This window comes from Bufo gargarizans, chromosome 3, assembly GCF_014858855.1.
Source record: "Bufo gargarizans isolate SCDJY-AF-19 chromosome 3, ASM1485885v1, whole genome shotgun sequence".
Lineage (NCBI taxonomy): Eukaryota > Metazoa > Chordata > Amphibia > Anura > Bufonidae > Bufo > Bufo gargarizans.
Window position 1 is genome coordinate 300,531,530 of NC_058082.1, and position 19,146 is coordinate 300,550,675.

Consider the following 19,146-nt stretch of genomic DNA (forward strand, 5'->3'; position numbering starts at 1 on the left):
GTCTCTATGCACAGAGCTTGGTTCTGTTAGTGTCTCTATGCACAGAGCTTGGTTCTGTTAGTGTCTCTATGCACAGAGCTTGGTTCTGTTAGTGTCTCTATGCACAGAGCTTGGTTCTGTTAGTGTCTCTATGCACAGAGCTTGGTTCTGTTACCGTCTCTATGCACAGAGCTTGGTTCTGTTACCGTCTCTCTATGCACAGAGCTTGGTTCTGTTACCGTCTCTATGCACAGAGCTTGGTTCTGTTACCGTCTCTATGCACAGAGCTTGGTTCTGTTACCGTCTCTATGCACAGAGCTTGGTTCTGTTACCGTCTCTATGCACAGAGCTTGGTTCTGTTACCGTCTCTATGCACAGAGCTTGGTTCGGTTACCGTCTCTATGCACAGAGCTTGGTTCTTTTACTGTATCTATACATGCAGCTTGGTTCTGTTACTGTCTCTGTGCTTGGTTCTGTTACCGTCTCTATGCACAGAGCTTGGTTCTTTTACTGTATCTATACATGCAGCTTGGTTCTGTTACTGTCTATATACACAGAGCTTGGTTCTGTTACTGAATCTATGCACAGAGCAAATATTGATTAAACGTTGGCGGAGTTCCTCTCATGCTTGGGAATTCACACTGAAGTCTGAGGAGAGCCTCCGCCTTTTTTATGCTGCAAGTTTCCTGTCTGTGGGGAAGATCTTCTCTCGTAGTCCTGTCATGGGTTCTGGAAAATCCAATTACTGGTAAGAGTAATCTTCATTTTTCATAAGCCCGATCCCAGAGTCGGACCTGAAAAAGGCAAAAGAAAGACAGGGAGATTGTTAGCCTAAAGAAGGCAATGGTAGGGAATTCCTGCTTAACCCCAACAATTCAAAAAAAACAAGCTGACGAAAAAAAAGTAGGGGGAAGACTCAGTTTGTTTCTTTTGTCCTGGTCATGCATAACACACAACCCATAGGTACTGTGGATTGAGAGAAGGCTACAGAACAGAATTCGAGTTGACTGCTCCAGAAAAATTTATTGGACCCAGACAATATCATTGGAGACCCAATCTGTTCTACTGCAAGACGTGACAAAGCTTCTACAATTAGGAGATGTCATTCCAGTTCCTCATTCTAGTGTCAAAGGACACAATTCAAGACTGTTTCTAGTAAAACAACAAATGTCTCTTACAGATCAATAATAAACCTAAAGCTCTCGTAACAGATAGCTAAAATATCGACAACTGGAGATAGTCGATCAAATCAACAACACCTCTTATCCCTCAAGTGGCAGTCAAGTGCCCGATAGACCTCAAAGATGCATACTAACATGTTGCTGGGAGTTGCAGTTTTAAAACAGCTGGAGGGCCTCCGGTTCGCCATCCCTGTTCTACATCAATATGGTCCTTGGAGTCAGTATCACTTTCAGCCCCTTCGAAAACTATTATTGTCCTCTTGGAGTCGGGACCACCAATCCCTAAAGATTCTTCTGCCAGCAGCAGTAAAACACTAGCATGATTGACTTGTTCAGGAAACATAGATCGTGGGATTTCCTTATAATCTGAGTCCATACATTCTGATATCTAACAATGACTGCAAATAGGGGGGGGGGGGGGGGCTCAGGTTCAGGATCTGTACCTTCAGGGTCTATGGCCTCAAGAGATAGGAGAAAAATCCTCAAAGGTCTGGGAACTTTGAGCTGTATGGTAAGCCCTGAAAGAAGGGGTAAATTCTAAGAGGTCACCATTTAAAGGGGTTGGTCAGTTTCCTATATTGATGTTGACGAGGGTCCAAGTCCCAGCACCCCTGCTGATCAGCTGTTTGAAGAGCATGCGATGCTCGTACAAGCGCTTCTTTCTCTTCACTTATTGCCTGTTCGCTGTCGACATTGCAATGACGAATAGGTGTAATTACAGCTCCTCTGTCCCCATTCACTTAAATGGGCAGACATCGTATACATCCAGAGGGGAATGGTCACTAAACAAGGAAGTTTTTCAGGAACATGTTCTCAGATGGGATCTGCCTCGGATAGACCTGTTTGATACAAGACAAACAACAGGTCTGTGCACTATTTACAGTATGTTAGATCCCAGAGACAATTCAACAGCAGTAGATGCTCTCTCCCAACAAAGGGACATGGAAATAGCTTGTGCGTTTCCTCCCTTTCATCTCATACCTTCAACCTTCAAAAATCCTGAAGGAGTCAGCTTGTCATTCTAATTACCCCATACTGGTTAGCAGGTTTCCAGTCCTGAAGTTGCTCCCAACACCTGATGCCACTTTCACCAAGGCAGGGTCTGCTTTTGCAGGGCCCCCTTCTATTTCCAGAAGTGGGGAAACGAAGTCTAACAGCCTGGATCTTGAGAGGGAAATCCCGATGGCCTCCCAACTTTCCAAGAGTGTTATTTCTACATTATAACAGTCATAAAAAGTTGTTTAAGCAATCTATGGAAACGTATGTTTTCGTCTAGGTTCCTGATATATAGGACTTTTCAGGAAGACTTCAATACGGGCCTTAAACAAAGTATCTTTAAAGGTTTAGATTTAGTTCTGTTGTTTTTTAGACCTACCTCTAGTTTGTAAAAGCCACTACTTGTATCAGACCAACCACTGAATGGTGGTACTTGGTGGTCTTTATGATCCCCCTCTATGAACCAAGTATAAGACTCTTGTCCCTCAAAATGTCCCTTTTAGTAGCAATCACTATGGCTTGTAGAATAGGAGAATTGCAGGCCTTTTTTTAATCATACGTCCTACCTTAACATTCTGGATAATAGTTGATCTGGCCTTCCTTCCCAAGGTGGCTTCTGCATTTCGCAGGAGTCAGGAAATTATTCTGCCCTCCTTTTATATAACTCCAAAAAAAATGACCAGGAACAAAAGTTCTATTCCCTGGAAGGTCAGTGAGAAGATACTGAAATGCTATAGAAAGCTGGAGGAAAGATCCAAATCTGTTTAATTTTCTGAATGTCCACCATGGCAAGATGGCTTAACACAATTCAGCAATCATATGAGAACCAAAGGATCCCTAGTCTTGTCCAATTAAAACTAATTCTGCAAGAGCCATGGCAGCTTCATGGGCAGAGTGTTGAAGCTTCTGTTGAACAGATGCAAAGCAACAACTTTTGCTGACATTACAGAAGAGACATTATTTTCAATCAGCACTTAAGCCTGTATTACACTGCTCAATTTTTCAGCAGATTATCACCAACGTGCGTTCGTATGAACACTCGTTAACAATCATCTTGCAGTGTAATACTGCCGCTGATTGCCTGGATCATCAGCCAATCTAAATCTTTTAACATGTTAAAAAATTATCATTTGCAGGCGGCAGAGCATGGTGTCTAATAACAATCTTCTGCCGGCAAACCATTATACAGCATGGGATGTACAATGGCATAGCGCCTGCTCTTCCCCATTGGTGCAGAGGAGATTGCTGTATGTAATAGCAGTGATCTACTCTGCTAGCGAGCAGCCAAATGCCAGGAAGTAACGCTTCCTTCCCGACAATCGTCTGCTACATCGAGACTCTGTAATACAGCCTTTAGCCTTGGATGTAAAGTCCTTCAGGCAATGTGCCCCCCACCCCCTCCAAAGTTTCAGTGTGATCTAGTAATGCTCCTGTGGTGCTGTCATGGAGAAACTTTTGGAAAGTAGGAATTGGACCTACCTGTAATTGGTTTTCCAGGAGTACGACATGACAGCACCCTACTTACCCCTCCCACACTTTGGCTTGTGAAATTAACAATGCTAAAAATGAGTAAAGGAGTTGCATCCATCCTGATGTGGTAATTGGAAAGCACTGGTAGAAGGGGTCTTTTAACCTTCCTTTATTCCTGTCCTCACAGAGGATTAGGACAACTCCTGGGCTGCTGTCATGTTGGACTCTTGTAGGACTAATTCCTACTTTTTCTGATCAAGAAACTGATTTGCCATACATTGTTTAAAAGAGGTCAAGAATTAACTGTGATTGTTAAAAAGTGCAATCTCCAAATCAAAATAGGAATTGCTGCTAACAAAGAAATATAAAAGTACCCAGACATCAGGGTACAAAATAGTTTGTGAAGTTGTGGTAAAGTCCAACCCATAGAGAATTAAGTAATATAGCTGGACTCCAGCTCAGATCCTCGGTGTGTTCACACCCAAAACAATCCAGAAGAACATCAAAGTGGATTCATAGGCTTACTGGATTAAGTTTGCTATGTTTGTAGCACTGTTGTATGCCCATTCAAGGTGTAGCAGTATTGCAAGGGGTATAAGGGTTTGTTTTTACTGTTTAATCATGTAACACATGATTTAATTCATTATTTTACCATCAGCTTCTACCTGCCCATTATATAGTGCTAGTCATTTTATCATACGTTAGTCTGAGTAAGGGCTTATGCACGTGAACGTATTTTCTAGAGGTGGGACCTCTCCACGAATCCCTCGAATTTAGCTTGATTCATGAACTTGAATCCCGACGTAATTTACGAAAATCGAATCAGACACGTCCGCGCACCTCCCGAGATGCCTGCTATTTCCCTACCTGTGAACTTTCCCTAGTAAAACCCTAAGCAAGGACCGCATAACAGCAGCAAATACTTTGTTAAAGAAGTAAGGACTCCTTATTTTTTCATATTAAAAGAATATTGAGTTTGGATCACTTCACCGTTCACACAATTTTTATGTACAGGATTCGAGATTCGATATATTTTTGATTTGTCCCTCCTCTAGTATTTTCTTTCCTTGTCAGTCCGAGTTGTTATGGAAACCTGTTGTAAAACTGTGTGTGTGTCAGTGAGGTGAAGATTGAAAGACCTGCAAGCTTTTATGGGCTAATATGTGTCATGTGATGGTGCCTTATTTGAATTTTTGGGAATGTCTCAAGAACGGTACATCCTAGCAGAAGGATCAGCAACGTCTGGTAGACCAGCTGTGGTAAAACTATGACTCCCAGCATTCACACTTGCTAGGCTTTTGTCAGAACTCCTATAGAAGTGAATGAGGCATGTTAGGAGTTGTGGTTTCACCACATCTGCAGTGCCGGAGGTTGCTGACCCCTGTCCTAGAGAGCTGAGATTTGGTGTCCAACAGTTCAAGCATTTGGATGCCTATAGAAGACAACAGACATTGATTTTTATAATGCATATAAAGCTGTGTCCCTGTGAGACCTGAAAAGTATTTAATTACACTGGTAAGGGGGAGAGCTATCAAAACTGGTGCAATACAAAATTGATTTACTTGCCCCTAGCAACCAATCGGATTCTTTCATTTGCTGAAAAATTGAGAGGTGCAATCTGATTGATTGCGAAGTCAGTTTTCCTTTTCCCCTGTCAGTTTACAATGTCCTTTCCGGTTAGACAGTGTTAGTAAAGCCAGTTTTTTATTTCAGTCTTTCATATTCAGCAATGCTGTGCTACGGAAAGAGTCTTTTTTTGCACTAACAGCGTTGCTCTGGAGAATCTATCTCTTCAGCCTGCAGAAGATGCCTATGTGTCAGGCTACATTAACACAATAGTAGTGTTTTGCATATCCGCAAAACACAGATACGGGCCCGTGTGCATTCCGCAATTTACGGACTACACGTGGCCACCGCTATCAAAGAAAATGCCTATTCTTGTCTGCAATTACGGACAATAGTGCAGTGTCCACTCAGTGATGGTCGTGGGCACTTCAAACTTTTGTATATGCCTATCTAATGTATTTCTGTATATAACTGTAAATTCCTTATAACAGGCTGTCATAACATCTATCCACCTCTAGGTGTTGCTGGTGCAACTTATTTATAGCTGAGGGTGTGCTAATACTGTAGGAGAGAACAAGAGAGGAAGTTAGCTGAGTAGAAGGAAGGAAATTATGTTAGAGGAGGTGAACAAGAACAGTCCAATATGTAGTTGCCACTTTAGTCCCTTGGCTATGGCCAAGCTGAGGAAGTGTGGATCAGATCTTCATAGCTACTTAGCATGCACCAGAAAGTCAATGTCTGGATATAGAGCAAGTCTAGTGCAAACAGTATTAGTTTATGGACTTCACAGCACCAGTGACCGGGAGAAGCCTAAAAGCACCTGGACACAGCTGGACGACTAGGCGCAAAGTTATCTATTACCACATGTCTCTATGGACACTGTGGATCAGAGTATATTAAAGTATCCTGCACAAAGAATGGAGCAGAAGGTTTTTGCCTGCAGTTAGGGAGACCTCCCTGGGGATAGGGAATTACAAGAAAGAAGTTTATTATATCCAGTACCTGAGAGCTAGAGTGTGGACAAAGTATAGACAGATCTAGAGAGAAGGGTAACTCCTCAAGTTACAATTGCCAAGCCTGTTAGAAGGATTACAGTTGAATTAATATATGGATTATTACTTGAAAGATATGCTTTCTACATGAACTGTACTGACTACTCTGAGACAATTGATCAAGTAAAAGTTTTGTTGTGTACAACATTTGACTCCTCATTCTTTCTACCACCGAGACTATCTGGATTCTGCTTTACAGAAAGCCCTGGCCCCTATAGCTGCAGACCGGTCTTCCATAAAAACAGACATCTGCCATATAGGAAACAGAGTAGAGGCGCTGGAGCACACTCAGGACACCCTGCTGTCTATCTCCTCAGAGACAAAAAAACCCCTGGAGTCTCACAGGTCCATGCTTAACACCACACTATTGTTGCTGGAGGACCAGGAGAATAGGAGCCGAAAGAAAAACATTTGGATCAGGGGTCTCCCTGAAGCTCCTGAAAAAGAAAACCTTTTCTCCTCTATGCAAACTTTATTTAGCTACCTGCTCGGGGCTACCAGGGCTTCTAATGTCGTGATAGAACGGGTCCATAAGGCTGTACGCCCCAAACCTGCTCCCTCCAAAAATCCGAGGGATATTATATGCGGACTCTTGCGTTTTCGTGATACAGAGGCCATTTTACTGAAAGCTAGAGAAATAGCAAATATACCCCTAGATGGCGCTAAAGTCCAAATTTATCAGGATGTTGCTCCTTCCACACTTCAGAAGAGGAGAATCCTGAAATTCCATATAAGTGGCTCTTCCCATTTAGACCTTTAATTACTATCGGCGGACGCCGTATCACCATCCGTACCCCCGAAGATTTAAACCAAGCCTGGGTGCCCCTGCGCCTCTCGCCGATAGACATCCCCTCCTGGCTGCCTGTTCCATCGGACTTGCCACTCCCGGATGTCCATACCACCAGCCTTTGGTCTGTGGCTAAGAAGCAAAAAACTTCCAAAACAGGCAAAGCTACCAGCTCCGGCCCTCACGGATGAACATGCGACCCTCTTCGGTGTTGAGATGCTATACCTGGGAAAACCCGTCGATTGACCCTGTTTCTTCCCCAGGTCTGGGGAGGACCGCCATGTTTTTCTCTCCTTTTACATACCCTGCACACTCTGGCCTTTATCAGGGATCATGTACCTATTTGCTGACCTATGGTACGCTATCCCACCCTTTGGAAGCATAAGCCCTACAGCTTTCTATGAGGTACTACGTGCTTATTTTATCTACTGACACGGGTACCCTGCCCCTATTCTGGACAGAATGCCACCCTTTTCTTTTCTTTTTTTTTTTCTGGTGGGGAGTACCTCTCCGCCATTCCACATGGAACTGTATAGTCAAACTATGTTTCCGTCCACATTACGTGGGTTTACTTTAACTTGTAGAGGACCAGCAATACAAATGTCAAGAAATACAAAAACAGGGTATTAGTGTATGAAACAATCAGTCCAGCAGGGGTACCCTATTCATTAGTTAGATATCTAAATTTTAAATCATTTAATAGAAATATGGGAAAGTACAAAAACACATATATACAGAGTTATGTTGCAGTTAAATCCAAGGAGAGGCCAGAGTAGAGTCAGATATAGAGGATAAATAATGGATGGAAGCGGGGGGCTGGGGAGAGAGTCCCTCGCACTGATTCCCTAAACTGATCCTCTGCCCAGGGACGTCTCCTGGTGGTGGAGGCGCCCTGTCCACGTACCTACTCTCAAATTCCTAAATGTCCCTGCTGAGGTGGCAGGTGGAAGAGGAAGGGTAATACGTGGTATCCTAACGGATAACTAGCACATAACAATGAAAGAATTAGTTAAAGAGGTGTCCACTGTATACCGCCCTCGTGGCGTAACCAAGAGGTACAGGGCACACCAAGAGGATAAAATTAATAATACAAACAAACACACGCACAATTAAACACAGATATATTGAAATGGATAGCCTACAGTCCCGACGCGTTTCACCCATACCAGTGGGTTCATCAGGGGGTTATATGTGGTAGGTATAATAGGTCCTGGGACCCTTGCCAAGGATTATGGCCGTCCCAGTCCAATGATACGTGCGTAAATAGATATAGGAATAAATAATCCTTTACGACATGACATCAGACCCAGAGTAGATAAATGATCGCCCGGAGGCGATGATCGATGAACTCAACTGCCTAGATACACACTGCAAAAATAAAGGTAGAGGACTCCGATTAGGGTAAGTAGTACAACGAATGATGAACGCCCATAGTGATGAATGTTTAAGGTATATAGGTACCTGATGTTGGCAATAACAACGGATCACGTACAGATCGTTGGTCGGGAGGTTCATGGATAGGTACATGGGTCTTCCTGACTGAAAAGCACCAAACAAGGATAGAGGTGCCCCGATTTATGTCCCCCAAGATGCAGGGCTAGCCAACAAAGAGACACCTAAAATGTATAAGTGTCTAAACTTAGGTTAAGAGGTAAACCATATATAGGCAATGTACATAATATTGTCAAAAACTTACATGGTGTCGTTAGCAGTGAAGGGAAATAGGTCTGATGTAGTCATCCTGAGTTTCCCCCCTTCCTTTAAATACCCCATGCGCCCAGTCGCGACTAGCGACACCCACAGGTGTAGTCAGGTCCGGCCATGTGTTGCTAGTATCGCGGCGTGCGTGTCAGCATGGACCGCACGCCGGAAGTGACGTCCATGCAGTTAATACCAAACCGGAAGTGCGGTATGCGGTAGGAGGCATGCGTTTCAGCTTGAGACGCAACCCGGAACCGACGCTACAAGGTCAGTGCCGAGCCGGAGGTCTGGTATGAAACAGGGATTTCCGATCGGCCAAACTAATAGCCCTAAATGGACTGCAAATATAGGAGGATTGTCCAAGCCGTTATATTGATAGGGGATCCTCAGTATGCATAAATCCAGAAAATGGGGTGAAATCCATGCGGAATGGGCAAAGTGATAAGGGACATATAAAAGATGAAAAACGGGGGGGGGAGGGGGGGAGGAGGGCATCAGGATATAATGTGCCAGGGAAGATGAGATATATATATATATATATATATATATATATATAAAAACATACTCAGTGTATATGGAGGGCTCCCTTGAGGATAACAAGGATGCCAACTAGGGGGTGTGTCAACGTACAGAGACACACACCATATAAGTAACATTTGGGAACTTTACGTGCCCAGGCTATATCCCGTGGAACTTAGTATTTTACTGGGGCCAGAGGTGCATAGTGGATGGCTCCTGAATCGGGGGAACCCGCATCCAGGCCAAGCCAACACGGCAAAAAGGAAATTGCAATCAAGCGTATGATGAGTATTAAGGTCATCGGACATATAGAGAGAGAGGGTAATTATAGAAAGCATGAAAAGGTCAAACGCTCATTGAGTCCTAAGGGTGATTGGGAGCGAAACCTGTGAATCCACTCGCTCTCCTTCTGTAAGATACGCCTGTCGAGGTCACCACCTCTTGGAGAGGGGGATATCACATCAAGGACCGTGAACCGGAGACACGAGGGGTCGCCACCATGACAGTCATTCACATGTGTGGCCACAGGTGTAGGTTCCTTTTTAATGACATCGTTCACATGTTCTAAAATTCTTCTCCTGAACTCCCGTATCGTTTTACCCACGTAATCCATGGGGCATGGGCATTGGCACAAGTAGACCAGCCCCTTGGATAGGCAGTTGGCGAAATCCCGGATCTGAAACACGCGGCCGGTGGCCAAGCAGGTGACTGATTTGGTGGTTAGGACGTATTGGCAGGCCTTACATCGACCACATTTGTAAATACCAATGGGTTTACGGTCAAGCCAGGAGCCAACCTTATGCGGTGGTGAAAAATGGCTATGAACCAAACGGTCCCTAAGGCTCCTGCCCCGTCTATAAGAAACCGCTGGGTATTTACTTATGATGTCAGAGATATCAGTATCCATTTGTAGGATCGGCCAGTATTTCTGTAGGATCTCCCTCGTTTCACGGTTAGCGGAATCATAATTCGCGATGATACGTGCCGGTTGAGGGTTATCGTCAGTTCTCCTTCTTGGGACTAGGAGTTCGGTTCGCGGTCTAGTGGACGCACTTTGGAACGCCTCCCTGAGTATTCCTCTAGGGTAACCCCTTGCCAGGAATCTATCCTGAAGCCTACCAGCCTCATGAAAAAAAGAGGAATCATTGGAGCAATTTCTCCTCACTCTCAGGTATTGACCCTTGGGTATACCTCGTCTAAGTGGGGCAGGGTGATAGCTGCTCCAGTGGTGGAGGGAGTTGGTGGCCGTACTCTTACAATAGATGTTAGTTGATAGGCTGTCACCCATCTTAGTGACCCTTACATCTAGGAAGGTAATGGACTCGTGATCCCATTCACAGGTGAAGTTAAGGCCCACAGCATTGGTGTTCAGGTCCGCCACAAATCGTTTGAAGCTGGGAGGATCGCCCTTCCAGACAATGAACACGTCGTCTATGAATCTGGTCCAAAACTGGATATGATCTGCCCACCAGACGACGTGGTCCGGAAAAACATGAGTGTCCTCCCACCAGCCCAGGAAGAGGTTGGCGTATGACGGGGCACAAGGACTGCCCATCGCCGTCCCCCTGAGCTGGTGGTAAAACCGTGCATTAAACAGAAAAAAATTGTGATTGAGAGTGAACGTCAAGAGTTCACGAAATAAAGACATTATGGGAAAAACAATGAGTACCTCTGGTTTTCAGGTAGTAGTCAACAGCCCTAATACCATGCTCATATGGTATAGAGCTATACAAGGCCTCGACGTCAATACTGCCAAGTATACATGTTGGATCCAGATTCAAGGCATTGATCTTGTTGAGGAAGTCCATCGTGTCCCTCGTATATGCAGGGAGGGACACGACGAACTCCCTCAGAATCTGGTCCAAATAGACACCACAGTTCTGTGTCAATTAGTTAACGCCTGACACGATTGGACGGCCTTTGAGGGGAGAGGTACCCTTATGCACTTTAGGGAGGCCATAGAATGTAGCTACCAAAGGTTTCACTGGCAGGAGAAATGTATATTTTGTGGTGCTGATCACCTTGTTCTGTAAACCCATGTCCAAGATATTTTTGAGCTCACCCAAGTACATTACAGTCGGGTTATTATGAAGAATCTCATAGCCCTCTCTATCTTTAAGGAGGTCTAGGCACATATTTTTATACAGCAAGGAGTCAAGGATGACAAGATTGCCACCCTTATCGGATGGCTTGATCACGATCGTCTCATCCCTCTCCAATGACCTCAGTGCCTCCATCTCCGAAACTGATAGGTTAAAGGATCTAGGTCTCACATATCCTAGCTGGTCGAGGTCTCGTGTGACCAGCTGAAGGAATATATCAATGTGTTCTGAACTCAATGGGGGTGGCATTCTATTACTTTTGGGCCTAAGCTTGGTAAATGGGCCTGTGCCAGGGGTTCTGTTATGTTCACTATTGAGGTCAACAAGGTCCTGCAGGTCTCCAAAGTCCGTCTCTTCCAGGCCCAGTCTTCGGCATGTGTCTCTGTTGGAGCTCTTGAAGAACTTGTGCCATTTGAGCCTCCTACAGAAGAGGTGGAGGTCCTTAGTCCAGGCGAAGGTACTAAAGTCTGTGGTGGGTACGAACGACAGTCCCCGCCTGAGGACCTCCACCTCCTCAGGGCGAAGGGTCCGGGCAGAGAGATTGATGATTTGGAGATCATCTGCAGGTACCCTTCTTAGCGATTCCGAAGCGAGTAAGGGATCACCCCTTTCTCTAAAAAAGATGAGGAGGATGAAGAGGCGGCAGAGGCAGCGGAAGGTGGCGGCTGCTGGGATTGGTGGTTTTGAGAAGAACCGGTGGAGGGGGGCGGCTGATAGACGGGGAGGGGATGTTGATACCCTTGACCCCGATAGCCTCCACCCCTGCCACGATAGCCGCTTTGTCCTGACCATCGCCGACCGCCCTGTCGTCTGGAGTCAGGGCGACCCCGATTCGAAGGCACGTATCGCGGTTTTGGTCGAGACTCGGTGTCAGACGTGTCTACGTCCGAAGATGAAGGTTCGGATTCAGACACCTGACTCTGTGTGGCAATATATGCCCGATTTTCTCTAAAATCACCCAGGTCTCGCACAAATTGTCTGTGCTTGCGCTCTTTTATGAGCGTCTGAAACCTGACTACAGCCGATTGTAGAGATGCCTCCCTTCTGGCGAACTCTGGATCTTCCTTGAGTTTAAGGGCCGTGTCAATTTTTTCCCTTAATTTCTTGGAAGTGCTTTCAAATAATAATCTCTCTTCATCCAACAATAATTTCATAAGAGACAGGGAGTTATGAGTCAGGGTGTCCTCCCACCTGACCAAGAATCCTGGTGAGGAGATTCTGTCAGCGGGCCGTATACGAATACGGAGTCCCCGTGGTACAATTTTTTGCTCGAGATAACTCTCAAGCGACTTAATCTCCCACCAGGATTTGATATTGTCTTTATAGTAGGTGTAAAGATCACTAAATACCTGTTTACCTGATGCTGATTGGTCCAGCGCGGGAACGCCCCTATCCGAGAAGACGTCCCTTGCTTCATTTATCAGATCATCAGTAAAGATAGTTCCTGTTAGGAATGTAGCCATAGCAAAGAAACAATAATGTAGAGGACCAGCAATACAAATGTCAAGAAATACAAAAACGGGGTATTAGTGTATGAAACAATCAGTCCAGCAGGGGTACCCTATTCATTAGTTAGATATCTAAATTTTAAATCATTTAATAGAAATATGAGAAAGTACAAAAACACATATATACAGAGTTATGTTGCAGTTAAATCCAAGGAGAGGCCAGAGTAGAGTCAGATATAGAGGATAAATAATGGATGGAAGCGGGGGGCTGGGGAGAGAGTCCCTCGCACTGATTCCCTAAACTGATCCTCTGCCCAGGGACGTCTCCTGGTGGTGGAGGCGCCCTGTCCACGTACCTACTATCAAATTCCTAAATGTCCCTGCTGAGGTGGCAGGTGGAAAAGGAAGGGTAATACGTGGTATCCTAACGGATAACTAGCACATAACAATGAAAGAATTAGTTAAAGAGGTGTCCACTGTATACCGCCCTCGTGGCGTAACCAAGAGGTACAGGGCACACCAAGAGGATAAAATTAATAATACAAACAAACACACGCACAATTAAAGACAGATATATTGAAATGGATAGCCTACAGCCCCGACGCGTTTCACCCATACCAATGGGTTCATCAGGGGGTTATATGTGGTAGGTATAATAGGTCCTGGGACCTTTGCCAAGGATTATGGCCGTCCCAGTCCAATGATACGTGCGTAAATAGATATAGGAATAAATAATCCTTTACGACATGACATCAGACCCAGAGTAGATAAATGATCGCCCGGAGGCAATTTACATACGGTTACTTTACAGCATGATCGATGAACTCAACTGCCTAGATACACACTGCAAAAATAAAGGTAGAGGACTCCGATTAGGGTAAGTAGTACAACGAATGATGAACGCCCATAGTGATGAATGTTTAAGGTATATAGGTACCTGATGTTGGCAATAACAACGGATCACGTACAGATCGTTGGTCGGGAGGTTCATGGATAGGTACATGGGTCTTCCTGACTGAAAAGCACCAAACAAGGATAGAGGTGCCCCGATTTATGTCCCCCAAGATGCAGGGCTAGCCAACAAAGAGACACCTAAAATGTATAAGTGTCTAAACTTAGGTTAAGAGGTAAACCATATATAGGCAATGTACATAATATTGTCAAAAACTTACATGGTGTCGTTAGCAGTGAAGGGAAATAGGTCTGATGTAGTCATCCTGAGTTTCCCCCCTCCCTTTAAATACCCCATGCGCCCAATCGCGACTAGCGACACCCACAGGTGTAGTCAGATCCGGCCATGTGTTGCTAGTATCGCGGCGTGCGTGTCAGCATGGACCGCACGCCGGAAGTGACGTCCATGCAGTTAATACCAAACCGGAAACCTCATACGCCAACCTCTTCCTGGGCTGGTGGGAGGACACTCATGTTTTTCCGGACCACGTCGTCTGGTGGGCAGATCATATCCAGTTTTGGACCAGATTCATAGACGACGTGTTCATTGTCTGGAAGGGCGATCCTCCCAGCTTCAAACGATTTGTGGCGGACCTGAACACCAATGCTGTGGGCCTTAACTTCACCTGTGAATGGGATCACGAGTCCATTACCTTCCTAGATGTAAGGGTCACTAAGATGGGTGACAGCCTATCAACTAACATCTATTGTAAGAGTACGGCCACCAACTCCCTCCTCCACTGGAGCAGCTATCACCCTGCCCCACTTAGACTAGGTATACCCAAGGGTCAATACCTGAGAGTGAGGAGAAATTGCTCCAATGATTCCTCTTTTTTTCATGAGGCTGGTAGGCTTCAGGATAGATTCCTGGCAAGGGGTTACCCTAGAGGAATACTCAGGGAGGCGTTCCAAAGTGCGTCCACTAGACCGCGAACCGAACTCCTAGTCCCAAGAAGGAGAACTGACGATAACCCTCAACCGGCACGTATCATCGCGAATTATGATTCCGCTAACCGTGAAACGAGGGAGATCCTACAGAAATACTGGCCGATCCTACAAATGGATACTGATATCTCTGACATCATAAGTAAATACCCAGCGGTTTCTTATAGACGGGGCAGGAGCCTTAGGGACCGTTTGGTTCATAGCCATTTTTCACCACCGCATAAGGTTGGCTCCTGGCTTGACCGTAAACCCATGGGTATTTATAAATGTGGTCGATGTAAGGCCTGCCAATACGTCCTAACCACCAAATCAGTCACCTGCTTGGCCACCGGCCGCGTGTTTCAGATCCGGGATTTCGCCAACTGCCTATCCAAGGGGCTGGTCTACCTTGTGCCAATGCCCATGCCCCATGGATTACGTGGGTAAAACGATACGGGAGTTCAGGAGAAGAATTTTAGAACATGTGAACGATGTCATTAAAAAGGAACCTACACCTGTGGCCACACATGTGAATGACTGTCATGGTGGCGACCCCTCGTGTCTCCGGTTCACGGTCCTTGATGTGATATCCCCCTCTCCAAGAGGTGGTGACCTCGACAGGCGTATCTTACAGAAGGAGAGCGAGTGGATTCACAGGTTTCGCTCCCAATCACCCTTAGGACTCAATGAGCGTTTGACCTTTTCATGCTTTCTATAATTACCCTCTCTCTCTATATGTCCGATGACCTTAATACTCATCATACGCTTGATTGCAATTTCCTTTTTGCCGTGTTGGCTTGGCCTGGATGCGGGTTCCCCCGGTTCAGGAGCCATCCACTATGCACCTCTGGCCCCAGTAAAATACTAAGTTCCACGGGATATAGCCTGGGCACGTAAAGTTCCCAAATGTTACTTATATGGTGTGTGTCCCTGTACGTTGACACACCCCCTAGTTGGCATCCTTGTTATCCTCAAGGGAGCCCTCCATATACACTGAGTATGTTTTTATATATATATATATATATATATATATCTCATCTTCCCTGGCACATTATATCCTGATGCCCTCCTCCCCCCCCCCCCCCCCCCGTTTTTCATCTTTTATATGTCCCTTATCACTTTGCCCATTCCGTATGGATTTCACCCCATTTTCTGGATTTATGCATACTGAGGATCCCCTATCAATATAACGGCTTGGACAATCCTCCTATATTTGTAGTCCATTTAGGGCTATTAGTTTGGCCGATCGGAAATCCCTGTTTCATACCAGACCTCCGGCTCGGCACTGACCTTGTAGCGTCGGTTCCGGGTTGCGTCTCAAGCTGAAACGCATGCCTCCTACCGCATACCGCACTTCCGGTTTGGTATTAACTGCATGGACGTCACTTCCGGCGTGCGGTCCATGCTGACACGCACGCCGCGATACTAGCAACACATGGCCGGACCTGACTACACCTGTGGGTGTCGCTAGTCGCGACTGGGCGCATGGGGTATTTAAAGGGAGGGGGGAAACTCAGGATGACTACATCAGACCTATTTCCCTTCACTGCTAACGACACCATGTAAGTTTTTGACAATATTATGTACATTGCCTATATATGGTTTACCTCTTAACCTAAGTTTAGACACTTATACATTTTAGGTGTCTCTTTGTTGGCTAGCCCTGCATCTTGGGGGACATAAATCGGGGCACCTCTATCCTTGTTTGGTGCTTTTCAGTCAGGAAGACCCATGTACCTATCCATGAACCTCCCGACCAACGATCTGTACGTGATCCGTTGTTATTGCCAACATCAGGTACCTATATACCTTAAACATTCATCACTATGGGCGTTCATCATTCGTTGTACTACTTACCCTAATCAGAGTCCTCTACCTTTATTTTTGCAGTGTGTATCTAGGCAGTTGAGTTCATCGATCATGCTGTAAAGTAACCGTATGTAAATTGCCTCCGGGCGATCATTTATCTACTCTGGGTCTGATGTCATGTCGTAAAGGATTATTTATTCCTATATCTATTTACGCACGTATCATTGGACTGGGACGGCCATAATCCTTGGCAAGGGTCCCAGGACCTATTATACCTACCACATATAACCCCCTGATGAACCCACTGGTATGGGTGAAACGCGTCGGGACTGTAGGCTATCCATTTCAATATATCTGTGTTTAATTGTGCGTGTGTTTGTTTGTATTATTAATTTTATCCTCTTGGTGTGCCCTGTACCTCTTGGTTACGCCACGAGGGCGGTATACAGTGGACACCTCTTTAACTAATTCTTTCATTGTTATGTGCTAGTTATCCGTTAGGATACCACGTATTACCCTTCCTCTTCCACCTGCCACCTCAGCAGGGACATTTAGGAATCTGAGAGTAGGTACGTGGACAGGGCGCCTCCACCACCAGGAGACGTCCCTGGGCAGAGGATCAGTTTAGGGAATCAGTGCGAGGGACTCTCTCCCCAGCCCCCCGCTTCCATCCATTATTTATCCTCTATATCTGACTCTACTCTGGCCTCTCCTTGGATTTAACTGCAACATAACTCTGTATATATGTGTTTTTGTACTTTCCCATATTTCTATTAAATGATTTAAAATTTAGATATCTAACTAATGAATAGGGTACCCCTGCTGGACTGTTTACTTTAACTTGGACTAGGTCCTTTCACACTTTGTTCTTCACCTCAGGCTATGAAGATGCAGTTTGGGCAGATCAGGCAATACACTACTATGATGCCAATCTTTCCCCAAATTGCTCCTTTGGGAGCCCTTCAGTTATTTGTTCTTTCTTACTATGTTCTATGTTTTGGTTCTAATGATCTGTTGTTTTTGGGTGTTAATGCATGTACTTGTCATTAGCCCAGTCGAACCTTGATAACCTCATGAACTTGAGGAATGAGCTTAAAACCTTGCTAAATGTTAAAGCGGCCAATGCATATGCTAGACTCAGACATAAACAATATGCCCACGGCGATAGGGGCAATAAGATTGTCAGCCATGGTCAAAAAGAGGATAGAGCAATCGCATATTAAACAGATGAAATCCCCAAAGGGCGATTTAGTTTCTTCCACCTCTGGCATTGCGGACATCTTCACTTCTTATTATCTTATTATCTAAATCTTCCGGTACTAGGTAGTGCAGATACAGATCCACTCACTGCCCCAGTGACCATCGAAGAACTTCAGATAATTCTCCGTACTGTGCCAAATGGGAAGAGCCCAGGTCCAGACGGGTTACCTGCCTCTTACTATAAGAAATTTCTAGCGGTATTAGGTCCTCACACAGCGACATATTTCAACTCTTTGCTTGATAGTACTCCCCCAGCACACCAGGCATTAGAGGCACACATTGTTGTACTGCCTAAACCAGGCAAAGACCCTGAGAGCCCATCTAGTTATAGGCCCATCTCACTTCTGAATGCGAACATTAAAGTATGGGCGAAATTGCTAGCTTTTAGAATTGCTCCCTTTCTTCCGTGCTTGATATATCCTGACCAATCTGGGTTTGTGAGCGGTAGGGAGTGCAGGGATGGCACATTTAGAGTATGCCAAGCTATCTAATTCGTTTTAGCACGCAAATCTCAACTAACACTACTCAGTACTGAGAAAGCGTTCGATAGAGTGGACTGGTGCTATATGGAGACCATTCTTCATAGATTCGGATTTCCACCCCAGTTTATCAAAGCAGTGCTATCCCTGTACACCTCCCCCCTTGCCAGGATCAGAGTTAATGGAGTGCTCTCTCAGCCCTTCTCTATCTCAAACGGAACCCGGCAAGGGTGCCCCCTTTCACCCACGCTTTGGCGCGAGGCCTTATTGCAGGCAATTGGACAAAATACCCAAATACGTGGTTTGGATGTAGGACCACAGACACACAAAATTGCTACGTTCGCGGACGACATGTTACTTCTGCTGTTGGACCCGTCGGAGGCTTTCCCCGTAATTCTAGACCTTTTTGAGACGTTTGGGCAGATGTCCAATTTTAAAATTAATTTATCTAAATGTACAGCTATGAGTATTAAAATACCTTCAAACACTGTTTCAAGATTAGCTGAAACAGATCAGTTTATGTCCCAAAGAGTCTGAACCAAGCCTTCCAAATAAATTACCCTCCCCTCCTTTACAACATACAAAAACGACTAAAAGACCTTCAGATACCCTATCTCTCCTGGGTGGTCCTGTAAAAATATTAGCCCCTTCTGGAAGTCAGTCTCCACGGCCATACATCAAATTTGTTCCGTGGACATTTCCATTACTCCTCCCATGGCTCTCCTCAATTTGCACAACACCCACTTACTGGATCCCTGATCTCGCACCTCTTGGTAAGCGCACCGACACTGGTGGACTGGATCCAGAGGACTCAGGAAATCTGCAGGATGGAGGAACTGTCTAGCTGGGAGAGCCTCTCCCATGACAAATTCCTGGGCATTTGGTTGCCATGGTTTGTTTGGTCCAAGGACCACTCTAATAT

At 45.3% G+C, this 19,146-nt stretch overlaps 1 protein-coding gene and 1 long non-coding RNA gene across 4 annotated transcripts; both read right to left on the bottom strand.

The window, feature by feature from the left end:
• Positions 1 to 441: 441 nt before the first annotated feature.
• LOC122932282 lies at positions 442 to 8,998 on the bottom strand. Its single transcript, XR_006388290.1, has 3 exons — positions 8,728 to 8,998; positions 8,493 to 8,647; positions 442 to 773 (listed from the first exon to the last, which is right to left on the bottom strand). It is a non-coding gene; the product is annotated as an uncharacterized LOC122932282 (long non-coding RNA).
• Positions 8,999 to 10,742: 1,744 nt separating this feature from the next.
• Positions 10,743 to 16,169, bottom strand: LOC122932281. Of its 3 annotated transcripts, XM_044286611.1 has the most exons (4): positions 13,974 to 14,231; positions 13,739 to 13,893; positions 13,600 to 13,645; positions 10,743 to 12,797 (listed from the first exon to the last, which is right to left on the bottom strand). In XM_044286611.1, the coding sequence occupies exon 4, from the start codon at positions 12,143 to 12,145 to the stop codon at positions 11,141 to 11,143; it is 1,005 nt and encodes a 334-aa protein (XP_044142546.1). In that variant the 5' UTR covers positions 12,146 to 12,797; positions 13,600 to 13,645; positions 13,739 to 13,893; positions 13,974 to 14,231; the 3' UTR covers positions 10,743 to 11,140. The 3 variants fall into 3 exon arrangements, with proteins under 3 accessions (XP_044142546.1, XP_044142547.1, XP_044142548.1); XM_044286612.1 differs by lacking the exon at positions 13,974 to 14,231 and adding an exon at positions 15,967 to 16,169 and having other exon boundaries at positions 10,743 to 13,645; XM_044286613.1 differs by having other exon boundaries at positions 10,743 to 13,645.
• Positions 16,170 to 19,146: the final 2,977 nt, after the last annotated feature.

Coding starts and splice junctions, on each gene's coding strand:
- LOC122932281 (XM_044286612.1), bottom strand. CDS start 12,145: ATGGTCAGGACAAAGCGGCTATCGTGGCAGGGGTGGAGGCTATCGGGG.